Here is a 24477-nt window from a genome sequence, read left to right as displayed (position 1 = left end):
GTGGGCTTTGATCCTAGGAAACTGCAGTTCCTTGCAACTCTGGGCAAGTCACTTAACCCTCCATTACCCCAGGTACAAAATAAGTACCTGTATATAATATTTAAACCACTGACTAACCACAGAAAGGCAATATATCAAGTCCCATTCACTTTCCCTGGAACCCAGGTTACTGACCACTGGATTACTAAAGGTCAGTTAATTGGGACTCTACTGTAATTTTGTTTGCTAGCTAATCTCTGAATCTGAAAGCCTTCAGAGTGTTCCACATAGCTCGTAGCTCAAGGAGATTGATTTGGTGCTCTCTGTCCTGAGTAGATCACTAACCCCAGATGAAGCCCATCTACATGAGCTCTCCATCCCAGGCTGGATGCATCCATTCTTAGGATCTTGTGGGGCTGAGGAATTTGGAATAGCAGTCCCTTGTCCAAATTGCTGCAAATTATCCATCAAGACAGAACATCTTTCAGAGAAGGTGTGACAGTGACTACATCCTGCAGGTTCACTGTGGCTTGAATCCATTGGGAAGACAGGGTTCATTGAGCTTGCCTAAAATTGAGGCATACCATGGGACTGACAGGGATGGTGGAGGCCACATGGCCTAGCAGTCTCAACCATCTGCCAAGGCGATACCTGCTGATTCTGGCACACCTTCTAGTAAGGCAGCTTCCACCTCTCCTGAGGCCCTTTGAGACCTCAGTGTCAATGTGCTACCCAAAAGCAGTGCATGGACCTCCAAGATAGGCTGGAGCTCCTGAGGAGCCAACACTGATGCCCTCAATGCCACAGCTTCTTGTAAGACAAACAGTTAATCCATCTCCTCCTGGAGCATGTCCCTGATAAAGACTGGGGTTCAGAGGTTATGTCCTTTGACGTCACTAGAGTAGTAGGCTGTCCCACTCCATCCAGTTCCCAGAAGGGTGAGTGGCCCTCAAGTCAGGGACATTTTGAGGGTATTGATGGTGTCAATGCCATGCTTCAAGAAGGATCAATGCCAATGCTGTTTGGCCTCTGTTCAATAAGTGGCATTGAAATCCCTTGGCTTCAACTAGGACAATGACGAATCTTTCCTCACCCTTGGGAAAAGATTGGAGGATGTCCGATATCGGCAGCTGCTATTGATGGTCAACATCGAGAAAGGTGGAGGCCCTTTCGATGTTTATGCAACCCCAGTGTCCAATGCAGCTCATAGAGCAATAGAGGCCAATGCCTCCGAAGCAATAGTTGATGAAGTTGAATTCTTGGTGCCAAAAATCCATTTCTGTTGTTTTTCACAATCTCTAATGGCTATTCTTGACAACTGTGAACAGAGTTTACAAGAAAAGGTATTTGTGATTGGGCCCCAGGCACTGCAAGCAACAACTATGGGTGTCCATAAAGGATATGGTCCTGCACCAAGTACACATTTTTAAACCACTGGAAGGTTACTGGGACATACTAGGAAAAATAGATGAGGTGAAATCAAATGGCTCAAGTGGGTGCCTGAGTCCTAAGGGAACATGAAATAAAGGAAACATGAAAATGCCAAAAAAAAAAAAAAAAAAAAAAAAGCTTGACCACGGAAATAAAAGGAGAAAGAACAATGGCCCCATATAAAATGTTAGCACAGTACACCGTAACTGCAAACGGACTTGAAGATGCGAACTGTGTGGAAGGAAGGAAGAGAAATGTCCACTCTACTCCATGGAAAAAAACAAGGCTGATCTGGTCTGGCACAGGGATGGTGGGCAGGAGGTACACATGCAAAATGCAATGCACTGTAAGGAAGGCAAAGAGGGACTTTGAAAAAAAGACTGCGTTGAGGCAAAAACACATAGTAAAATATTTTAAAGTATATTAAAAGCAGGAAGACGGCAAAAGAATCAGTTGGACCGCTAGATGACCGAGGAGTAGAAGGGGCAATCAGGGAAGACAAAGCCGTAGTGGAGAGATTAAATGAATTCTTTGCTTCAGTTTTCACCGAGGAAGATTTGGGTGGGATACCGGTGCCGGAAATGGTATTCGAAGCTGACAAGTCGGAGAAACTTAATGAATTCTCTGTAAACCTGGAAGATGTAATGGGGCAGTTCTACAAACTAAAGAGTAGCAAATCTCCTGGACCGGATGGTATTCATCCCAGAGTACTGACAGAACTGAAAAATGAGCTTGCGGAGCTACTGTTAGAAATATGTAATTTATCTTTAAAATCGAGCGTGGTACCGGAAGATTGGAGGGTGGCCAATGTAATGCCGATTTTTAAAAAAGGATCCAGAGGAGATCCGGGTAATTATAGACCGGTGAGTCTGACGTCGGTGCCGGGCAAAATGGTAGAGACTATTATTAAGAACAAAATTACAGAGCATATTCAAAAGCATGGATTAATGAGACAAAGTCAACATGGATTTAGTGAAGGGAAACCTTGCCTCACCAATCTACTACATTTCTTTGAAGGGGTGAACAAACATGTGGATAAAGGGGAGCCAGCTGATATTGTGAATCTGGATTTTCAGAAGGCGTTTGACAAAGTACATCATGAAAGACTCCAGAGGAAATAAATTGAAAAGTCATGGGATAGGAGGTAGTGTTCTATTGTGGATTAAAAATTGGTTAAAAGATAGAAAACAGAGAGTAGGGTTAAATGGTCAGTATTCTGAATGGAGAAGGGTAGTTAGTGGGGTTCCCCAGGGTTCTGTGCTGGGACCGCTGCTTTTTAACATATTTATAAATGACCTAGAGATGGGAATAACTAGTGAGGTAATTAAATTTTCTGATGACACAAACTTATTCAAAGTCATTAAATCGCGGGAGGATTGTGAAAAATTACAAGAGGACCTTACGAGACTGGGAGACTGGGCGTCTAAATGGCAGATGACGTTTAATATGAGCAAGTGCAAAGTAATGCATGTGGGAAAGAGGAACCCGAATTATAGCTACGTCATGCAAGGTTCCACGTTAGGAGTCACGGACCAAGAAAGGGATCTAGGTGTCGTTGTTGATGATAAGTTGAAACTTTCTGCTCAGTGTGCTGCTGCGGCTAAGAAAGCAAATAGAATGTTAGGTATTATTAGGAAAGGAATGGAAAACAAAAATGAGGATGTTATAATGCCTTTGTATCGCTCCATGGTGCGGCCGCTCCTCGAATACTGTGTTCAATTCTGGTCACTGCATCTCAAAAAAGATATAGTGGAATTAGAAAAGGTGCAGAGAAGGGCGACAAAAATGATAAAGGGGATGGGACGACTTCCCTATGAGGAAAGGCTAAAGCGGCTAGGGCTCCAGCTTGGAGAAAAGGAGGCTGAGGGGAGATATGATAGAGGTCTATAAAATAATGAGTGGAGTTGAACGGGTAGATGTGAAGCGCCTGTTTACGCTTTCCAAAAATACTAGGACTAGGGGGCATGCAATGAAGCTACAATGTAGTAAATTTAAAATGAATCGGAGAATTTGTTTTTTCACTCAACATGTAATTAAACTCTGGAATTCGTTGCCAGAGAATGTGGTAAAGGCGGTTCGCTTAGCGGAGTTTAAAAAAGGTTTGGACGGCTTCCTAAAGGAAAAGTCCATAGACCATTATTAAATGGACTTGGGGAAAATCTACTATTTCTGGGGTAAGCAGTATAAAATGTTTCGTACTTTTTTGGGATCTTGCCAGGTATTTGTGACCTGGATTGGCCACTGTTGGAAACAGGATGCTGGGCTTGATGGACCTTTGGTCTTTCCCAGTATTACAATACTTATGTACATGCGTGATGAGCCACTCTCAAAGGCTTCTGGAATGGTCGCTGAGGAACGATTCCCATGCTGGGCTCCATCGAATAATGTCACTCATAAATCAGAAAAACTGCACCCTGTCTTCTGAAAATCACCATATCACTCCTTTTATAAATCTAACATTTTAAACAGTAAAAGAAAACTTCTGCAAGAATTATTAAAGGGCAATTCAAGCTGAAGCATTCTCCTTCAAAAAAATGTTTCATTTGTATTTTATTTTTAAGAAATCATATTGCAGTCTTTTGCTGCCAATTAACTTATTGGCTGAAACCAGCCATTTATAAAAAAAAAAAAAAAAGTAGTCATGCCACATGTGGCTCAAGCAATAGCCAAAGCCAGTCAGATCTGCCTTCAAAAGTTGTACATCTTATTAAATACTTGCCATTCTGTGCATTAGGATTTCTATGGAATATGAATAACCAGGAATTATTTTCTTAATACATCATAGCATAATACTGCATACAAGCTTAACTAATGTGATAAATGTAGTGCACAATTAAAGGAATTATTTAGCTTTATAAAAGTCTTGTAAGAGCTGACTTGACAGATCCAAGATGGCCGCACCTCACTAAGACGCTGCAGGTCGGGATCTTACCTTAATAATGCCTAAACGTCGTGGGAGAGTAGCGGCAAGAGCTTCCCCGCTCCCCACCCCATTGCCTGGAGCTATTGATCGATTCTTTAGACCTGCGGGCTTTGCCTCTTCTAGCGGGATGCTGCCAGCTGGAAACGCCGTCGAACTGGAAACTTCGGCTTCCTTTGGCCCGGATGTCACGCTAAGCCCCGCAATGCGTTCGCCTCCTCCCCAGCCGATTGGCGCGAGCTCCTTTCTCACTGAATCGACAGGGTCTACTCCGGAAGGTTTAGAGGGCCCTGTAGAGCGTCGATTGGAAGCACAGCAAACATCAGAGAAGAGAGCGGAGGGCACTTTGCCCAGTGAGACGCCACGGAGTGAGGAGAGAGAAGCTGAGGAACAAAGTCGGAATATAGAGTTGACTCCTAAAAGGTTTGAAATTCCTAAAGAGTTAGTGGAAAAACCAAAAGATGTGACATTAGATACGTTATGGGATTTGGTTTCTAACCTGGGTCAAATTTTTCTTAAGCAAAATAATGAGACATTACCAAGACTAAAATCTCTGGAGATTGAATGTAAAAAGAAAGAAGAGGAGTTTAAAGATTTGAAAGAAAAAACTGTGAAATTAGAGGTGAATATGGATAAAAAAATATCAAATTTGGAAGTAATTCAAACCACGATGATAAAAGATTTGACCAGTCTGAGGATGAAGACTGAAATATTTGATAACTATACAAAAAGTTATAATTTAAGATTTATTAACTTTCCCAGACTACATAATGTAACTCCTCAAGAAATGTTAAAACGTTATCTGCGTGAGATTTTGGAGATTCCTGAACAAAATCTACCACCTTTTACCTTGGTTTATTACATTCCCGGGAAAGACCCGAATCAGATACCTGATAAACCAATTGACATTTCTCTTTTGCTTGAAACCACTGACTCTGAACTTGCCTCGGCCGCCACGTTGGTGGCGACCGTGGCATTATTGCCAGATAAGAATTGGATATTCCGCATGTTTTTCCGTAATAAAGATAAACCCTTTTTAGGGTTTAAAATCCTTTTGTTTCCAGATGTCTCTAAGGAGACTAGACGGCGGAGGAAACAATTCTTGCTCCTAAAGCCTGAAGTCTTGCACTTGGGGGGTACCTTCTTTTTAAGATACCCCTGCAAGTGCATAATAAGGCTTGGGGGCAAAAAATATGTATTTATGGAACCAACTCATGTTTCCGCACTTATAGCCTCAGCTAAATTAGACAAACGCTAAAATAATTTTAGGCATTACCTCTTATTGGAGTGCGATAACTGTTTAAAAATTTTCTGTTGTTAATTTCCAGTATTTTTTTTTTTCCTACATTTTGGATCCTTTAATTATGGACTTGAGTGTTAATTTCCTGGAGTGAATTTATTTTACTTTTGGTGTTAAAGTTTTCCTAGAGATAGATTTATATTTACAAATGACACTTCCTAAACAAGATGTTTCTTGTAATAATTTGAATAAGTGAATAAATAAATAAATAAAAAAAAGTCTTGTAAAAGGCCTTCACATCCTTGTACATTTTTCACATTCAGTTGTCTAAAAACAATTGAAAATGCATTAAAGTAGGAGTTTACTTCAATGGCCTACACAAAATACCTTACACTCTTAAAATGAAAGAATCAGAAAAATATTCAAAAAGAAAGAAGGAAATCAAAAAGTCTGGATTATGAATGTTATTCATATCTCTTCGCTCAAAATCTGGTGGAAGATCCTTCTGCAACAACAGAAGCCATGGATGATTTAGGGGGGGTGGTATAGTTTATGCCTGGGGCTGCATTTCGATTAAAATTGTAATTGCAATTAAACACACAATTGAGGGGGTATTATTCCCCCCCCCCTTCTCCCCACTGCAGCTGAACGTGGCTCTGGGCAAGTCACTTAACCCTCAATTGCCCAAAGTCACAAGGAGCTGCAGTGAGAAAAATAAATGAATATATAAATATACCTTTAATCGCATGATTAATCACAATTACAAATTTTAATCAAAATGCAGCCCTAAGAAAGTTAAATAAAAAGTAATGAAAAATAAAAAATACAAATTGAAAACTTACAAATTAAAAGAACAGCATGCAGTTACAGTTTTCAAAGGCTACTTCAGAAAAGCAAGCCTATAAAATTGTGCCTATGTTTGGCTAAATAGTGCAAGTTTTCATGTAGGCTGGGGATTGTCTGTAGACTGCAGTCCAAGTCTTGCAACAAATTTTCAATTGAATTTATATCCGGGCTTTGACTAGACCACCCTGTTTTTGCTTTGTCCTTAGGATCACTGGACTGTTCAAAGATGAAATTTCTCCCTTGTTTCAGATCTATAGGAGACTGCAACAGATTTGCCTACCTATACACTATCCATTTTTTCTCTCAGTCTTCAAAAGCCTCCTTGTCCCTGCTACAATAAAACCTCCCCACCTAAATATTACTATTTTTGAGAGAATGTTCTTATGTTTTTTTCACTCCTTGATGTGGTCTATAGCAACTATTGTAGTCTTTGCTTATTGCTTGTAATATTCCATACTTTTAATTGTACTTTGACAACTGAATAAAAAAGTGGAAAAAAATGCAACATAATACTGTCACCATCATACTTTATTACAGGGATGGTGTTAGCAGGGTTTTACACCACACACAGTTAGCATTGAGACCAAAATGTTTCACTTTGGTCTCAGCAGACCACAAAACCTTCCCCCATGTGTTTAGTATGCTCTAAATTTAATTTAATGTGGCATTTATATATCACTTAACCATCAAGTTCTAGGTGGAATACAACAAAGTTACGCCATCTTTAAAAGATCAATACATTGTCCAAAAATTAAAGTCAATATAAAATCTGTGTACAGACCCAAAGACAGAAATGCCGTATCACTAGTGTAATAATTAATATTTTTGAAACAATCCTGTTTACTAGATATCAGAATCTCATGTACTCCACTGTTAATCTGATCCCCACAGGTAAAGAATTCCAAAGTTCTGTACCTCTTCCAAGAATAGTTGGCTGTTAAAGTTGAACATAATCTTGCAAATAAGCAAGGAACAAGTCACATAGGATTTTAAAAACCAAAGTCAACAATTTAAAGTAAAAAATGGAGTGGCATGTTCAGACTAAAGACCTCCATCTATTCATTTGGCCACTGCATTATCTACAATTTGTAATTTCCTCAGCTGTTTGTCTGGCAGAGCCAGATAAACAATATTACAATAACCCAAGACTGTTAGTACCATTGCTTGCACAAGGTTCTAAAAGATATTTAATATAACGAAGCATCTTCAGTTTGAAAAACATTTATGAACCACGTTGTTTATTTGTAGAGACATAGGCCAGAATCTATCAATATCCCCAATAACTTAATTTCACCTTTGAGGGGGCAGTGTGACACACTTCCTACCCAGAATGTTTCTTAGCCAACATTATGCAATGCAGTTTATCCTTCCTTCAGTAGTTGCTTACCTTGACAGGTGTTCTGAAAACAGCAGGACACCAATCCTTACAAATGGGTGATGGAACAAATTTCCTTATTCTATTAGGCTAGAGCCTGACTATACAGTGGTGGAAATAAGTATTTGATCCCTTGCTGATTTTGTAAGTTTGCCCACTGACAAAGACATGAGCAGCCCATAATTGAAGGGTAGGTTATTGGTAACAGTGAGAGATAGCACATCACAAATTAAATCCGGAAAATCACATTGTGGAAAGTATATGAATTTATTTGCATTCTGCAGAGGGAAATAAGTATTTAATCCCTCTGGCAAACAAGACCTAATACTTGGTGGCAAAACCCTTGTTGGCAAGCACAGCGGTCAGACGTCTTCTGTAGTTGATGATGAGGTTTGCACACATGTCAGGAGGAATTTTGGTCCACTCCTCTTTGCAGATCATCTCTAAATCATTAAGAGTTCTGGGCTGTCGCTTGGCAACTCGCAGCTTCAGCTCCCTCCATAAGTTTTCAATGGGATTAAGGTCTGGTGACTGGCTAGGCCACTCCATGACCCTAATGTGCTTCTTCCTGAGCCACTCCTTTGTTGCCTTGGCTGTATGTTTTGGGTCATTGTCGTGCTGGAAGACCCAGCCACGACCCATTTTTAAGGCCCTGGCGGAGGGAAGGAGGTTGTCACTCAGAATTGTACGGTACATGGCCCCATCCATTCTCCCATTGATGCGGTGAAGTAGTCCTGTGCCCTTAGCAGAGAAACACCCCCAAAACATAACATTTCCACCTCCATGCTTGACAGTGGGGATGGTGTTCTTTGGGTCATAGGCAGCATTTCTCTTCCTCCAAACACGGCGAGTTGAGTTCATGCCAAAGAGCTCAATTTTGTCTCATCTGACCACAGCACCTTCTCCCAATCACTCTCGGCATCATCCAGGTGTTCACTGGCAAACTTCAGACGGGCCGTCACATGTGCCTTCCGGAGCAGGGGGACCTTGCGGGCACTGCAGGATTGCAATCCGTTATGTCGTAATGTGTTACCAATGGTTTTCGTGGTGACAGTGGTCCCAGCTGCCTTGAGATCATTGACAAGTTCCCCCCTTGTAGTTGTAGGCTGATTTCTAACCTTCCTCATGATCAAGGATACCCCACGAGGTGAGATTTTGCGTGGAGCCCCAGATCTTTGTCGATTGACAGTCATTTTGTACTTCTTCCATTTTCTTACTATGGCACCAACAGTTGTCTCCTTCTCGCCCAGCGTCTTACTGATGGTTTTGTAGCCCATTCCAGCCTTGTGCAGGTGTATGATCTTGTCCCTGACATCCTTAGACAGCTCCTTGCTCTTGGCCATTTTGTAGAGGTTAGAGTCTGACTGATTCACTGAGTCTGTGGACAGGTGTCTTTCATACAGGTGACCATTGCCGACAGCTGTCTGTCATGCAGGTAACGAGTTGATTTGGAGCATCTACCTGGTCTGTAGGGGCCAGATCTCTTACTGGTTGGTGGGGGATCAAATACTTATTTCCCTCTGCAGAATGCAAATAAATTCATATACTTTCCACAATGTGATTTTCCGGATTTAATTTGTGATGTGCTATCTCTCACTGTTACCAATAACCTACCCTTCAATTATGGGCTGCTCATGTCTTTGTCAGTGGGCAAACTTACAAAATCAGCAAGGGATCAAATACTTATTTCCACCACTGTATGCATTCATAAACTGGTGAAGGCATGGCTATGACAACAAAAATTTGGCCCTAGCTAGGTGCTTGGTGATAGGGGCCTCCAGGTTATGATTAGGAGTTGCAAACTCTGGTCTAATACAAGGGGCTGGGATTTTGAGAAGGTAAAGGTTTTTAGGGGAGGTTTGGATCTACTGGGTTATATTTTTAATAGGTTATTTTTGTGAATGAGCTATTTTGAACTATGATTTATTATATGTCTCTGTTTTACCGCGTTGCTAAATGAACTAAATAAATAAATAAAACTGACAAAGTGCAAGTCAGAGCACTGTAAACAGTAAGAGATTTCAAGAATGATTTACTGAGCATGTGTGGGAGATAACCTGGATATAATTTTAAAAACACAAGAGGGGAAAGCTCAAGGAATTCCAAACTCATTACGTTTGTGTGTGTTGGGGGGGGGGGGAGGGTGTAAACATATCTATGTGTTGTGTGCATTTTGTGTGTCTGATCAGGAGAAGAAAACAAGAGAAAGAGGAAAGATGCAATTCCTGTATACTGCAGCAAGCAGAACTCCTCTTCTCACGGATATATACTGGGGCATTTTTTGGAAAGGGTTCATTTCTCTTTTGCCACCTACCACACACAGAAACGTTACTTCTACAGCAAAGAAACTTCCTCCAGATCACCTTGTCCCTTCCTGTAACTAGAGCTGCTTTCCAGTCCTCTGCTCCTATTGCTTTCCCATAGGGTGATCCTACCTACCGCCTCTGCTCTAGTTACCACGGATAAATCAACCTTAGTAGTCAAACTCTCACAGTGGGGGTAATCAACAATCCAATATATTAACAACTCAGCACCAATAATTTTAAATGCAACGGGTATATCTTCTTTTGACCTCGGCAGCGACTCATTTCATACTGAGATAAAGCTCAATGATTAACTGATATCGTCATAAGTCAACTTGTTAACTATCTGGCATCTCTCTTACACTTTGTCTCACTGTTTGCGCTCACTCAGCGATCACAGATTGGTTTTACCAAGCCAGGCATATTATGAAAGCAGAAGTAGTGCTTTTTATTTTTGGCACTATTTTTGTGGAACTATCTTCCTTTGCATTTGAGAGCTGAACCTTCATTAAAGAATTTTAAGATTACCCTAAAAAACATCTATTTTCATTTATTTAGTGTGTTTCTGTATTTGAGGTTTGGGAAACGGAGTATACAGTAGTAGCAATTAAGTAGTTCTATTTTAATTTTATTTTTGGTGTGATCGTGTCTTTCATATATATTTTATGGCGTTCTTTTCCTTTTCCCTATGTTTTTATTAATTTGTTAATCACTTTGATTTGTTAAAAAAGGTAATTCATCAAGCTTGAATAAACAAACATATACCCACTGAATTTAAAATTATTGGTGCTGGATTAATATACTACTACTACTACTACTACTTAACATTTCTAGAGCGCTACTAGGGTTACGCAGCGCTGTACAATTTAACAAAGAGAGACAGTCCCTGCTCAAAGAGCTTACAATCTAATAGACAAGTGAACGGTCGGTCCGATAGGGGCAGTCAAATTGGGGCAGTCTGGATTCACTGAACGGTAAGGGTTAGGTGCCAAACGCAGCATTGAAGAGGTGGGCTTTAAGCAAAGACTTGAAGATGGGCAGGGAGGGGGCTTGGCGTAAGGGTTCAGGAAGGTTGTTCCAAGCATAGGGTGAGGCGAGGCAGAATGAGCGGAGCCTGGAGTTGGCGGTGGTGGAGAAGGGTACTGAGAGGAGGGATTTATCCTGTGAACGGAGGTTACGGGCGGGAACGTAAGGGGAGATGAGGGTAGAGAGGTAGTGAGGGGCAATATATTAACTAGTTACCATGGAAGCAGGCATGGAAGAACTAGAAAACTGAGTAGAGGTTTTAAACTGAGAAAAATATTCAGATATATTACCCAGAAAAATCAAAAAGTTCAATTTTGAAAAGAAGGACTGATGCAACTTGATGCACTGACACCAGTGCAAGCAATAGCTGCATAAATTAGCAAACATAGTGCTGCAAACCTTACAAATCCGATGGGGGGGGGGGGGGGGGGGGGGGGGATGGAAAACAGGTTTTCCAAAGGAAGAAAAAAAAAGAGCCAAAAATGAAAACCGCATGAAAAATAAAATTGTTTTCCTGACTGCAAACCTCATGCAAAAAGTTCAATCCCTGGGTTCCAAAGAAAAATTGAGTAAGTTGGCCTCAAGCAATGACACGGATGCAGGAGCGCATGCGCTGTAACATATTTGAAAGCTCTTAAGCTTTGTTTATACCACTCTCATCCGGACTTTGTCAAATGTCACCTATCTGTGAGGACTGGTATACTGTTGCTCTCAGAAAACACCTGTCAAGGTTAAGAACTGCTTTTGCATACAATGTACAATTGCAATTACATTTCCCATATAAAGAAATAAACATTTCACCATGATCATTTCTGCATTAAAAATTCACAGAGCTCGTCACATTCAGAAAGCAATTTCAATAGACTATATTGTTATAAAGTGTCTCCTGCTACAATACAAAGTCCAAAGTAAAACAGAGTAAGGAGGTTAAAATGTAAATGCTACAGTCTCTATAAGTGTACCTTCAATATGCTCTGGGATGATTTCAGAAGAGATCTGTGTTAAATGAATAGGCTGTAATTGTGATGATGCCCAGTCTGTGTTACTAACCTGGCATGGAGAAATTAAGATGTAAGAAAGTCACATTAAAAAGGTCTACTGGTTTGCTATAAACCAGTAGAATCAAAATTAAATGCAAAAGCAAATAAAAGTGCATTAACTGTAAACATAAATGGTATAAAAAGTTAAGATACAGAAGCATTTCAACACAGAATGTACGGTCAGCCATATTAAAATGTTCTGATGTAAACATATAGCATGATGCACCTATGAGTGGCAAAATAAAATTTTAATGTTATTTTTCTGGGTTTTCAAAATCAGCACCAGATGTTAAAGCTCTATTGTGGGGGCCCCAAACACAGTGTAGGGGCCCACATTAAGGAGAATGCACTAGCCCTGAAAAGGAAAATAACTTAAGAAAGCAAATTTACCACCTGAAGGTGTAAAGAATTAGCTGATAGCGCCCTACATAAAATTGCTGCACAGTCAAAGTTTGGGTTGTCTCCTTTTCAATAATTCTGTTTTTGAAGAACAAAACAAAAAGGAAGGCAGAGTTCCACTGACTCTTGAGAATCCAGGTCAGTCAGAATCTATCACCTGCTTCAGCTATTCTCCCTAAGATAATTTTTGTATTGTAGAAAGAGTGGTTTAGTGACAGGCAGATGGTTGAAGATGGTTATTCACTTCTCAACCATTTGGTGGCTCTCCTATTAAGAAAATAATCTGAGGATCAGGAGTCACATCTTCCCTTCAGTCTGGATTATGGGTGCTCTTCAGACTACCTGCTAATACTGCTCCTCAGCAAAACCTAAGATTACCACCACTCTGGATCAGTGGCTCTCAAACTTCTCCGGTTGGGGGGAGGAAGGGGGAAGTATTCAGTTAAGATTTTCCAATTATCCATAACGAATACGCTTGAGCTAGATTTGAATGTTTACCACTTCTATTATATGCAAATCTCTCTCATGCATATTTATTAATTGAATACCTAATGAGTTACAAAACCCTCAACTGATTAGGGAAATGGGACTTGATATACCGCCTTTCTGAGGTTTTTGCAATTACATTCAAAACGGTTTACATATATTCAGGTACTTATTTTGTACCAGGGGCAAATGGAGGGTTAAGTGACTTGCCTAGTCACAAGGAGCTGCAGTGGGAATAGAACTCAGTTCCCCAGGATCAAAGTCCACTGCACTAACCACTAGGCTACTCCTCCACTCCAGACTTAGAATCTATTACCTCCAGTAACAGTATGCTTTCAGTTTTAAAGGTATTATCTAATCTTTATTTTACTATTCTCTTAACAGTATTGTGAACACTTATACAAGTAGTGCTTCCTACCTATTATTTTCTTATAACATGCACATGCATACAATCATTCATTCATACTCGACTAAGCTGCTCTTCACCAATAAGCTAACAACTCTACTTATTACAAGGTTCCTTATCAGTCTTAAATCTTACATCATAATTATTAACAAGTGAATGCGTCCTTCAGTTCTTTTGATCACAGATCCAAGATGTTTTGCGTGTGGACAATGTCTTTATATGCTCTTTTTACATCTATATCTCTGGTCTGCTGGGACTTATCTTGTTAATCCTCTTATTTATTTGTTGCATTTCTATCCCACATTTTCCCCCTATTTGCAGGCCCAATGTAGCTTACATAGTGCAGTAGTGGCAGTCGCCAATACCGGCAAGAACAGATACAAAGTAAGGTTAAGACAGGCTAATGATCAGATTTGATAGACATATTGGGGGTCAAGGGGGAGAGTAGATTAGGTTATGTCCAACATGAACATTTATATTGATGTATTGATGAATATTGCGGGGTTAAGCATTTATTCTTCTTATTGGTGCGTTTGATGCTCCGTCGTGTTGTTATATCACTTCGCCAATGCGAAAAAGTCTCTCTGTATTCTTAAATAGGCTGCTTCTTTCCCGCTGTTCTCTCACATTAATAATGTCAATGCTGTCAATGCCCTATGTATTTCACTCAAGGTGTCTTCAGGGGCTTCGACTCTAAACATAATAAATACGGTACGGAAGATAATCATATTTCTGCCCATTCGGTTCTAAACAATATCTCTCCTCTCCTCACCTTCCAGTTCTTTCATACTTAATTCTGTGGCCTCTGCCGAAACAGTCCCCTCCACGGTATGCAGGAAATGGCATCTATCGCCTCACTCACGCTACTCATGCGTAGTCTGTATTACCCTCGTGTATTGACCACTGCTCTGCTTTCTTAATTTATAGACCCACCCACTCTACTTCTTTATTCAAGCCCATAGAGGTCACTGTTCTCCACTCGTATATCATACGCTGTTCTGTCTGCAACATTTTTGGTAAAACATTGCCACCCCTGCTCAAATCCATTTCTTTTAGTTCAACAAACCTTAAATCTTCTACCGTATGATCTTTACTAAGCCAATGTTTGACTAAAGGGGTATCTACCTTCAATAATCTGATATTACTGAGATGTTGGGCTATTCTGTGTTTTACTTTCTTTACAGTTTGTCCTATATAAAATAAATCACAAGAGCATTTAATGGCATATATTACAAATGCCGTTTGGCAGTCACTGGATGATGATAAACTTTTTCGGACTCTTCTGATTAGGAATGTCTATGATCTGCGTAACCATTGCATAAGCACATTACGCATACGCAGGATATGCTCTCAGAAAAAGGAGTATGCAAAACAAGCAGCATTAATGAAAAAAGAGATTCAAGGAACAAGGATATCTGGGCAAGATCATACATAAAGATTTCAGGAAGGCTTATAACGCACAGAGACAGTGGTTGTTTCATGGGGGCACAGAACCAAGTGACAAGATTGACATGCATCCTGCCCTATGTAGTATACTCTCAACACGTAACTCAAATTATACGAAAATATTGGGCAATGCCAGGTATTCATTCCATCTTTAAAGAACCACCTCGGTTCTCCTACTAACGAGGATAGAATTTAGGAGAAAAATCAAAACAAACACACAAGGGTGACAATGATCAAAGGGGCCATCATAAGTGTAAAGGGTGCACTTACTGTGCTTATGCAATGGCTACGCAGAGCATAGACATTCCTAATCAGAAGAGTCCGAAAAAATTTCAGTTATCTACTGACTGCCAGAAAGCATTTGTAATATATGCCATTAAATGCCCTTGCGATTTATTTTATATAGGACAAACTGTAAAGAAAGTAAAACACAGAATAGCCCAACATCTCAGTAATATCAGATGAGCAACTATGTAGAGGAGAGATATTGTTTAGAACCAAATGGGTAGAAATATGATTATGTTAGCTTCTGTACCGTATTTCTTATGTTTAGAGTCGAAGCCCCTGAAGACGCCTTGAGCAAAATGCGTAGGGCACTGACAGCATTGACATTATTAATGTGAGAGAATAGCGGGAAAGAAGCAGCATATTTAAGAATAGAGAGAGACTTTTTCACATTGGCGAAGTGATATAACACCACGACGGAGCATCAAACGCACCAATAAGAGGAATAAGAGGATTAACAAAGTAAGCCCCAGCAGACCAAAGATATAGATGTAAGAAAAGCACATAGAGACATTGTCCACATGCAAACATCTTGGATCTATGATCAAAAGAACTGAAGGACGCATTCACTTGTTAATAATTATGATGTAAGATTTAAGACTGATAAGGAACCTTGTAATAAGTAGAGTTGTTAGCTTATTGGTGAAGAGCAGCTTAGTCGAGTATGAATGAATGATTGTATGCATGTGCATGTTATAAGAAAATAATAGGTAGGAAGCACTACTTGTATAAGTGTTCACAACACTGTTAAGAGAATAGTAAAATAAAGATTAGATAATATCTTTAAAACTGAAAGCGTACTGTTACTGGAGGTAATAGATGCATATTTATTAGGGATGTCCTGAAAACCTGACTGGCTGAAGATCCCCCAAGACAGGTTGGGCTGTAATAATTCACAGAGCTCCCTAGACTGATTAAACAAGACCCAGACCTGAAAAACAATTTTTGGTCTCCTAGACAACCTCACAGTACAAAAATCTGGAAAGCAGACTAGCCCAAGAATTATTATTATTATTATTATTTATTGCATTTGTATCCCACATTCCCCCACCTATCTGCAGGCTCAATGTGGCTTACATAGATCTATCAACATTGTCATATCAGGATATCAGATACAGTTAGTAATGTGTAGCGATTAAGGAAGGGAAGAGGGAAGACGGAAGAGAGTTGTTAGGGTAGTTATAGAAGGTAGGCGTTCATAACTGAGTGGTTTGGTGAGGTGACTTAGTGAGGTTATAGGTTATAGGCCTTGTTGAAGAAGAATGTTTTCAGAGATTTTCGAAAGATAGTTGTTTCTTTGATTGCTTTCAGGTCTGTAGGTAATGCATTCCATAACTGCGTACTCTTGTAAGAAAAGGTGGTGGCGTGCATCAGCTTCTATTTAAGTCCTTTGCAGCTGGGGTAGTTCAGGTTGAGAAATTTGCGGGATGATCTTGTGGCATTTCTGGGAGGTAGGTCTACGAGGTTTAGCATGTAGATTGGGGCGTCTGCATGAATGATTTTGTGTACAATCGTGCAGATCTTGAACGCAATGCGTTCCTTAAGTGGAAGCCAGTGAAGTTTCTCTCTTAGGGGTTTTGCGCTTTCATATTTAGTTTTTCCAAATATGAGTCTGGCGGCTGTATCCTGGGTAGTTTGGAGTTTTTTGATTGTCTGTTCTTTGCACCCGGCGTATAGTGCATTGCAGTAGTCTAGATGACTTATTACCATTGACTGTACCAGGGTATGGAAGATGTATCTCGGGAAGAAAGGTTTTACTCTTTTTCCACATGGTGTAGAACATCTTTTTCGTCGTGTTTTTCACGTGGGTATCAACAATAAAGCAAATATACTTACCTGTAGCAGGTATTCTCCAAGGACAGCAGGCCTTATATATTCTCACAAGTGGGTGATGCAACCACGTCACCCAGTCCGGGACTTAAGACAAGCAAAAGTAGAGCGTTGTGGACTTCAAGACACGCTCCATCGCACATGCACAAGTGTCTTCCGCCCGCCGCAAGAATGCGGTGAGCTCATTTAATATACTACAGCAAAATAATAAAAATAACAGGAGACAAATCCAAGGGGAGGTGGGTGGGATTGTGAGAATATAAGGCCTGCTTGTCCTCGAAGAATACATGCTACAGAAGTATCTTCGCTTAAAGACCAAGCAGGACTATTTTTTCTCACAAGTGAGGAATCCCTAGCAGAGAGGCTGACCGAAAACAACAAACAATGGTCAACTGGACCTTGCAACAGCGAGAACAAAACTCAGATTAACCTGAAACTAATAACAAACAGAGTGCAGCCTAGAACAGAAAAAAACAGGCCTAGGATGGTGTTGGATTCTAGACCCCAAACAGATTCTGTAACACTGTCTGCCCGAACCAACTGTCACGTCGGATATCCTGCTCAAAGCAGTAATGAGATGTGAATGTGTGGACTGAAGACCACGTCGCAGCCTTGCAAATTTCTTCAATGGAGGCTGACTGCAAATGGATTACCGACACAGCCATGGCTCTGACATTGTGAGCCATGACATGACCCTCCAGGGTCAGTCCAGACTGGGCATAAGTGAAAAATCTGCCAGCCAATTATAGATAGTGCATTTCCCAATGGCAACTCCCATCCTGTTGGATTCAAAAGAAAAAACAAATTGGGCGGACTGTCTATGGGGCCTGGTCCACTCATTGCCCCTGGTACAAAATAAGTACCTGAATATATGTAAACTGCTTTGAATGTAGTTGCAAAAACCTCAGAAAGGCGGTATATCAAGTCCCATTTCCCTTTCCCTAATAGGCCAATGCTCTCTTGCAATCCAAGGTGTGCAAGGCACTCTCGCCAGGATGGGCATGAGGTTGGGGAAAGAATGTAGGCAAGACAATTGACTGGTTCAGATGGAACTCCCACCACCACCTTTGGCAGGAACTTAGGGTGCATTTGGAGGACTACTCTGCTGTGATGGAACTTAGTATAAGATGCATCCACTAATAAGGCTTGAAGCTCACTGACTCTACGAGCTGAAATAACAGCTATCAAGAAAATGACCTTCCAGGTCAAGTACTTCGGATGGCAGGAATTTAGTGGCTGAAAAGGAGCTTTCATCAGCTGGGTGAGAACAACGTTGAGGTCCCAAGACACTGGTGGAGGTTTGACAGGGGGTTTTGACAAAAGCAAACCTCTCATAAATCAAACTAGAGGCTGTCTAGAGATAGGCTTGCCTTCTACACAATAAGCACTAATTGCACCGAGGTGAACTATGGAGTTGGTCTTAAGATCAGACTCAGATAAATGTAGAAGGTATTCAAGCAGGATCTGTGTAGGGCAAGCTCATAGTAGATGACAGCAGATAAAGACCTGTACGATCCATCTGGTCTGCCCAACAAGATAATTCATCGCATAAAGTATGATGTGAGCTACATATGTATACTTGATCAGGATTGGTACTTGTCATTTTCATGGCCTAGACCATAGAAGTCTGCCCAGCACTGACGCTGTTCTGTAGCTACTGAAGGGGATCTAGGGCCTTGCTTTCACACCAGACGGCAAACCTCTTCCCTTTGAAAGAATAACATCTCTTAGTGGAATCTTTCCTGGAAACAGCAATTCCCGACACCCTCCAAAAGATCCAAGAAATCAAATTCTATGCTCTCAACATCCAAGCTGTGAGAGCTAGAGAACAAAGGTTGGGATATAGAAGAGATCCCTCATTCTGAGTATCAGAAAACACTTCAATCTCCATGGTTCTTCAGAGGATAACTCCAAAAGTAGAGGGAACCAGGTCTGCTGAGATCAGTACGGCGCAATCAGAATCATGGTTCCATGTTCTGACTTGAGTTTCAGCAAAGTCTTCCCCTCAAGTGAAATGGGAGGATATGCATACAGCAGAGGCTTCTCCACCAATGGAGAAGGAAGGCATCAAGCCTGGAACAGAACTGAGAAACCTTGTGATTGATCTGAGTGGCACAAAGATCCACCAAGGGGGTGCCCCACGCTTGGAAGATCTTGCGGACAACACTCATGCGGTTGCATAACTCTGCTCAGTGCATCGGCCAGGATGTTGTTTTTGCCCACAAGATGCTCGCAGGTACACGCCATGTTGGTGAGCCCATTGCTACATGTGAATAGACTTCTGACACAGAAGGCATGATCTGGTGCCCCCCTGCAAGTTGGTGTAATACATAGCAACCCGGCAGTCTGTTTGAATGCGCACAATTTGGTGAGACAGACGATCTCCAAAAGTCTTCAGAGCATTCCAGATCGCCTGGACTCCAGAAAGGAGCGGCCTGTGCAAGCCCGTGAGTCAGTGACCAGGAGAGGGAGGGGCAGAAAGATGGACAATGGGGGAGAGATCCTGCATGGATGGGGAGGAGAAAGAAGGTGAGAGAGACAGAAGAGCAATGCAGGGTGGGTGTGGTGTAAAAGAGAGGAGAACCTGCATGGCTGGGGCCGTGGTTGGGGAGAGAGGAGATCCTAGGGCCGTGGATGGATGTGGGAGAAGAGGATATTCAGAATGGCTGGGGCCGGGGAAAAGAGAGGGGGGGATATCCTGCATGGGTGGTGCAGGGGATGGGAGCAGAGAGAGAAATAAGATCTTGCATGGCTGAGGTAGGGGGTGGGTGTGGGGGGAGAGAAAGAGGAGATCCTGCATTGCTGAGGATGAGAGAGAGAGAGAAAGAGAAGACGGGGGAGGAGATCCAACTACTGGGGCCCAAGGAGGGGAAGAGAGGAGATCCTGCAAGGCTGGGGCCACAAGATAGAGAGGTGGGGGAGGAGATCCAGCATGGTTGGGGAAGAAAGGAGATCCTGCATCATTCCTGGGGCTGAGAGCGAGGAGATCCTGCAAAGCTGGAGCCGTAGGGAGAGTGAGAGCGAGGAGATCCTGCAAGGCTGGGGCAAGGGGGGGGGGAGAGCGAGGAGATCCTGCAAGGCTGGGGCCGGGGGAGAGCGAGAGAGAGAGGAGATCCTGCAAGGCTGGGGCCGGGGGAGAGCGAGAGAGAGAGGAGATCCTGCAAGGCTGGAGCCAGGGGGAGAGCGAGAGAGAGAGGAGATTCTGCATGGCTGGGGCCGGGGGGGAGAGCGAGAGAGAGGAGATTCTGCAGGCTGGGGCCGGGGGGGAGAGCGAGAGAGAGAGGAGATCCTGCATGGCTGGGGGAGAGCGAGAAAGAGAGGTGATTCTGTACGGTTGGGGGAGAGCGAGAGAGAGGAGATCCTGCATGGCTGGGGGAGAGCGAGAAAGAGGGGCGATTCTGTACGGTTGGGGCAGAGAGAGAGAGAGAGGGGCGATTCCGTACGGCTGGGGCAGAGAGAGAGTGGGGCGATTCTGTACGGCTGGGGCAGAGAGAGAGAGAGAGACGGGCGATTCTGTACGGCTGGGGCAGAGAGAGAGAGAGAGACGGGGCGATTCTGTACGGCTGGGGCAGAGAGAGAGAGAGAGAGAGGGGCGATTCTGTACGGCTGGGGGCAGAGAGAGAGAGAGAGAGGGGCGATTCTGTACGGCTGGGGCAGAGAGAGAGAGAGAGAGGGGCGATTCTGTACGGCTGGGGCAGAGAGAGAGAGAGAGACAGGGGCGATTCTGTACGGCTGGGGCAGAGAGAGAGTCAGGGGCGATTCTGTACGGCTGGGGCAGAGAGAGAGTCAGGGGCGATTCTGTACGGCTGGGGCAGAGAGAGAGAGAGGGGCGATTCTGTACGGCTGGGGCAGAGAGAGAGAGAGGGGCGATTCTGTACGGCTGAGGCAGAGAGAGAGAGAGAGAGGGGGGGCGATTCTGTACGGCTGGGGCAGAGAGAGAGAGAGAGAGAGAGAGAGAGAGGGGCGATTCTGTACGGCTGGGGCAGAGAGAGAGAGAGAGAGAGGGGGGGGCGATTCTGTACGGCTGGGGCAGAGAGAGAGAGAGAGAGAGAGAGAGAGGGGCGATTCTGTATGGCTGGGGCAGAGAGAGAGAGAGAGAGAGGGGGGGCGATTCTGTACGGCTGGGGCAGAGAGAGAGAGAGAGAGGGGGGCGATTCGGTACGGCTGGGGCAGAGAGAGAGAGAGGGGCGATTCTGTACGGCTGGGGCAGAGAGAGAGAGAGGGGCGATTCTGTACGGCTGGGGCAGAGAGAGAGAGAGAGAGAGAGGGGCGATTCTGTACGGCTGGGGCAGAGAGAGAGAGAGAGAGAGGGGCGATTCTGTACGGCTGGGGCAGAGAGAGAGAGAGAGGGGCGATTCTGTACGGCTGGGGCAGAGAGAGAGAGAGAGGGGCGATTCTGTACGGCTGGGGCAGAGAGAGAGAGAGAGAGGGGCGATTCTGTACGGCTGGGGCAGAGAGAGAGAGAGGGGCGATTCTGTACGGCTGGGGCAGAGAGAGAGAGAGAGGGGCGATTCTGTACGGCTGGGGCAGAGAGAGAGAGAGAGAGGGGCGATTCTGTACGGCTGGGGCAGAGAGAGAGAGAGGAGGGGCGATTCTGTACGGCTGGGGCAGAGAGAGAGAGAGAGGGCGATTCTGTAGGGGCTGGGGCAGAGAGAGAGAGAGAGAGAGGGGGGCGATTCTGTATGGCTGGGGCAGAGAGAGAGAGAGAGAGGGGGGCGATTCGGTACGGCTGGGGCAGAGAGAAAGAGAGGGGCGATTCTGTACGGCTGGGGCAGAGAGAGAGAGAGAGGGGCGATTCTGTACGGCTGGGGCAGAGAGAGAGAGAGAGAGAGAGAGAGGGGCGATTCTGTACGGCTGGGGCAGAGAGAGAGAGAGAGAGAGAGGGGCGATTCTGTACGGCTGGGGCAGAGAGAGAGAGAGAGAGGGGCGATTCTGTACGGCTGGGGCAGAGAGAGAGAGAGAGGGGCGATTCTGTACGGCTGGGGCAGAGGAGAGAGAGAGAGGGGGCGATTCTGTACGGCTGGGGCAGAGAGAGAGAGAGAGAGGGGCGATTCTGTACGGCTGGGGCAGAGAGAGAGAGAGAGAGAGGGGCGATTCTGTACGGCTGGGGCAGAGAGAGAGAGAGAGAGGGGCGATTCTGTACGGCTGGGGCAGAGAGAGAGAGAGGGGCGATTCTGTACGGCTGGGGCAGAGAGAGAGAGGGGCGATTCTGTACGGCTGGGGCAGAGAGAGAGAGGGGGGTGATTCTGTACAGCTGAGGCAGAGAGAAAGAGGGGGCGATTCTGTACAGCTGGGGCAGAGAGAAAGAGAAAAAAAAGGAGATTCTGCATGGCTGGGGCAGGGAGCGAGAGAGAGAGAGCGCGAGCGAGAGAGAAAATTCTGCATGGCTAGGGGCGGGGGCGAGAGGAGATTCTGCATGGCTGGGTGCAAGAGAAAGAGGAGATCCTGTATGACTGGGAGCAAGTGGGTGTGGGGAGAGTGCAAGAAGGTTTGATAACAGGAGACTGCATGATGTCACAAGGCTGAAGCGGTCTCCACCCAAGGTGTTTTTAATTCTCCCCAATGCAGCCGTCACCATCCTGGTATACCCAAAACAATTAAATTGATAAGGCAATAAGCTCCGCCTACTAGCTTCAGTCCACATAATGGGTCAAGTATGCTCGTGCCATTTCCTGTTATCAAACCTCGTTTGGGGGGGTGGGGGGAGAGTGGAGATCCTGAATGACTAGGGCCAGGAGCAAGAGAGAGATAGAGAGGAAATCCTGCATGTTTGGGGCTGGGGGGGGGAGAGAAAGATATCTTGCATGTTTGGGCCGGGGAGTGGGGGGAGAGACAGGCCAAACAAGAGTTCTTGTATGGCTGGGGGAACATTTAATGAAAAACTGCAAAATAAGAGAAGCAGAATGGGGGACTGGGTAAGGGAAGGCGATAGAAAGTAGTAAAAAAAAAAAAAAAAAAGTTTTGAAGACTGGATACAAAAAATGAATGACATCTGAGTGGAAAGTCTCAGTAAAACAGAAGAAAGCTAAATGGGAAATATCAATGTCGGAAATGGATGTAGTGGAATAGACGAAGACACAAGGAGAAAGAAATATGGATACGAGAACCTGGAGAGTTAAGAAAAGGTAGGAAAATAGTATCCAAAGACTGTGACCTACACAATTAGAAAAATTAAACAGCCACACAACAAAGGTAGAAAAAAGAATTTTGTTTTTTTTTAATTTAGGGTGGAATAATATGGAAGCTATATTAGTCCTCATTAACAGAAAATAAAGAGATATATTTTTACTGGACCAAATACAATTTTTGACTAGATTTCAGAGGCCTAAACCTCCTTCCTCAGGTAAGTAACTATCCTAATCTTAACGGGGCATTTATATTCCTCTTTACTTACAAGGCTCAAGGCAGATCCCGTAGCTAAAAATGAGCAGCTCTCACCAAAGGGAAAATTAGGTTCTTACCTTTATAATTTTTGTTTCCTTTAGTCATAGCAGATGAAGCCATTACGTATGGGTTATGTCCATCAACCAGCAGGGGAGATAGAGAGCACTCAAACTTTCACAGTGCCCTCTTGGCCAGCTAGCTCCACTGCCTCTTCAGTATTTGAAGCTTCCAAAGCAGTATGGCAAACCGCAATGGGAATCACAAGAGCTTTCCTCACAGCGAACGATGGCCCATCACAAGGGCATGAACTCATAAAGGAGGGAATGCATATCCTCCTGGAGGGAATAAACTCATCCTCCTTATTGTATAAGTGGAGGGGAACACACGCGCCTCCTGGAGGGGAACACACATCCTCCCAACACACTGGAGGGAATGAACTCATCCTCCTATTTATAGAACTGGAGGGAAACACACGCGCCTCCTGGAGAGAATCAACACATCCTCCAAAAAAAAACATGCTGGAGGGAATGAACACATCCTCCTAAATTTAAACTGAACATGAATCCTGAAGATTGTTTTCCAACTTTCTCCCAAGGAAGGAACTTCAGGAAATTAGAACAGAACCTGAAAAACAGATTCACAGCATACAGACAATCATACAGGGAGGGCTCATGGCTTCATCTGCTATGACTAAAGGGAAGAAAATTACCAAGGTAAGAACCTAATTTTCCCTTCCTTGTCATCAAGCAGATGAAGCCATTACGTATGGGATGTAACAAAGCAATCCCTAGATAGGGTGGGAACAAGCCACACCACGCGCTAGCACTTGTGCACCAAAACGCGCATCCCTCCTGGCAGCCACATCCAGCCTGTAATGTCGGGCAAAGGAGAGCTTAGAAGCCCATGTTGCTGCACTGCATATCTCTTGAAGAGAGAGTGCTCCAGTTTCAGCCCAAGAGGAAGAAATCGCTCTAGTAGAATGTGCCTTAAAGACTACAGGCGGAACCCTGCCGGCCAGCAGATAAGCTGAAAAGATAGTTTCTTTGAGTCAGCGGGCAATAGTGGCTTTAGATGCTGGAGA

The 24477-nt window shown here is 43.6% G+C and overlaps 1 protein-coding gene across 2 annotated transcripts in view; it reads right to left on the bottom strand.

Moving 5' to 3' along the window:
- Nucleotides 1–24477, bottom strand: part of ARFGAP3 (ADP ribosylation factor GTPase activating protein 3) — a 254875-nt gene that overhangs the window by 131730 nt on the left and 98668 nt on the right. For both annotated transcript variants that reach the window (XM_030213740.1, XM_030213741.1), the window contains exon 6: nucleotides 12083–12170. In XM_030213740.1, the coding sequence (XP_030069600.1) occupies nucleotides 12083–12170 (88 nt within the window). The remainder of the gene's footprint in view (nucleotides 1–12082; nucleotides 12171–24477) is intronic.

Source organism: Microcaecilia unicolor, chromosome 9 (genome assembly GCF_901765095.1).
Source record: "Microcaecilia unicolor chromosome 9, aMicUni1.1, whole genome shotgun sequence".
NCBI lineage: Eukaryota > Metazoa > Chordata > Amphibia > Gymnophiona > Siphonopidae > Microcaecilia > Microcaecilia unicolor.
Note: the sequence above shows the minus strand (reverse complement) of the source record. Positions and strands in the feature narration are given on the sequence as shown.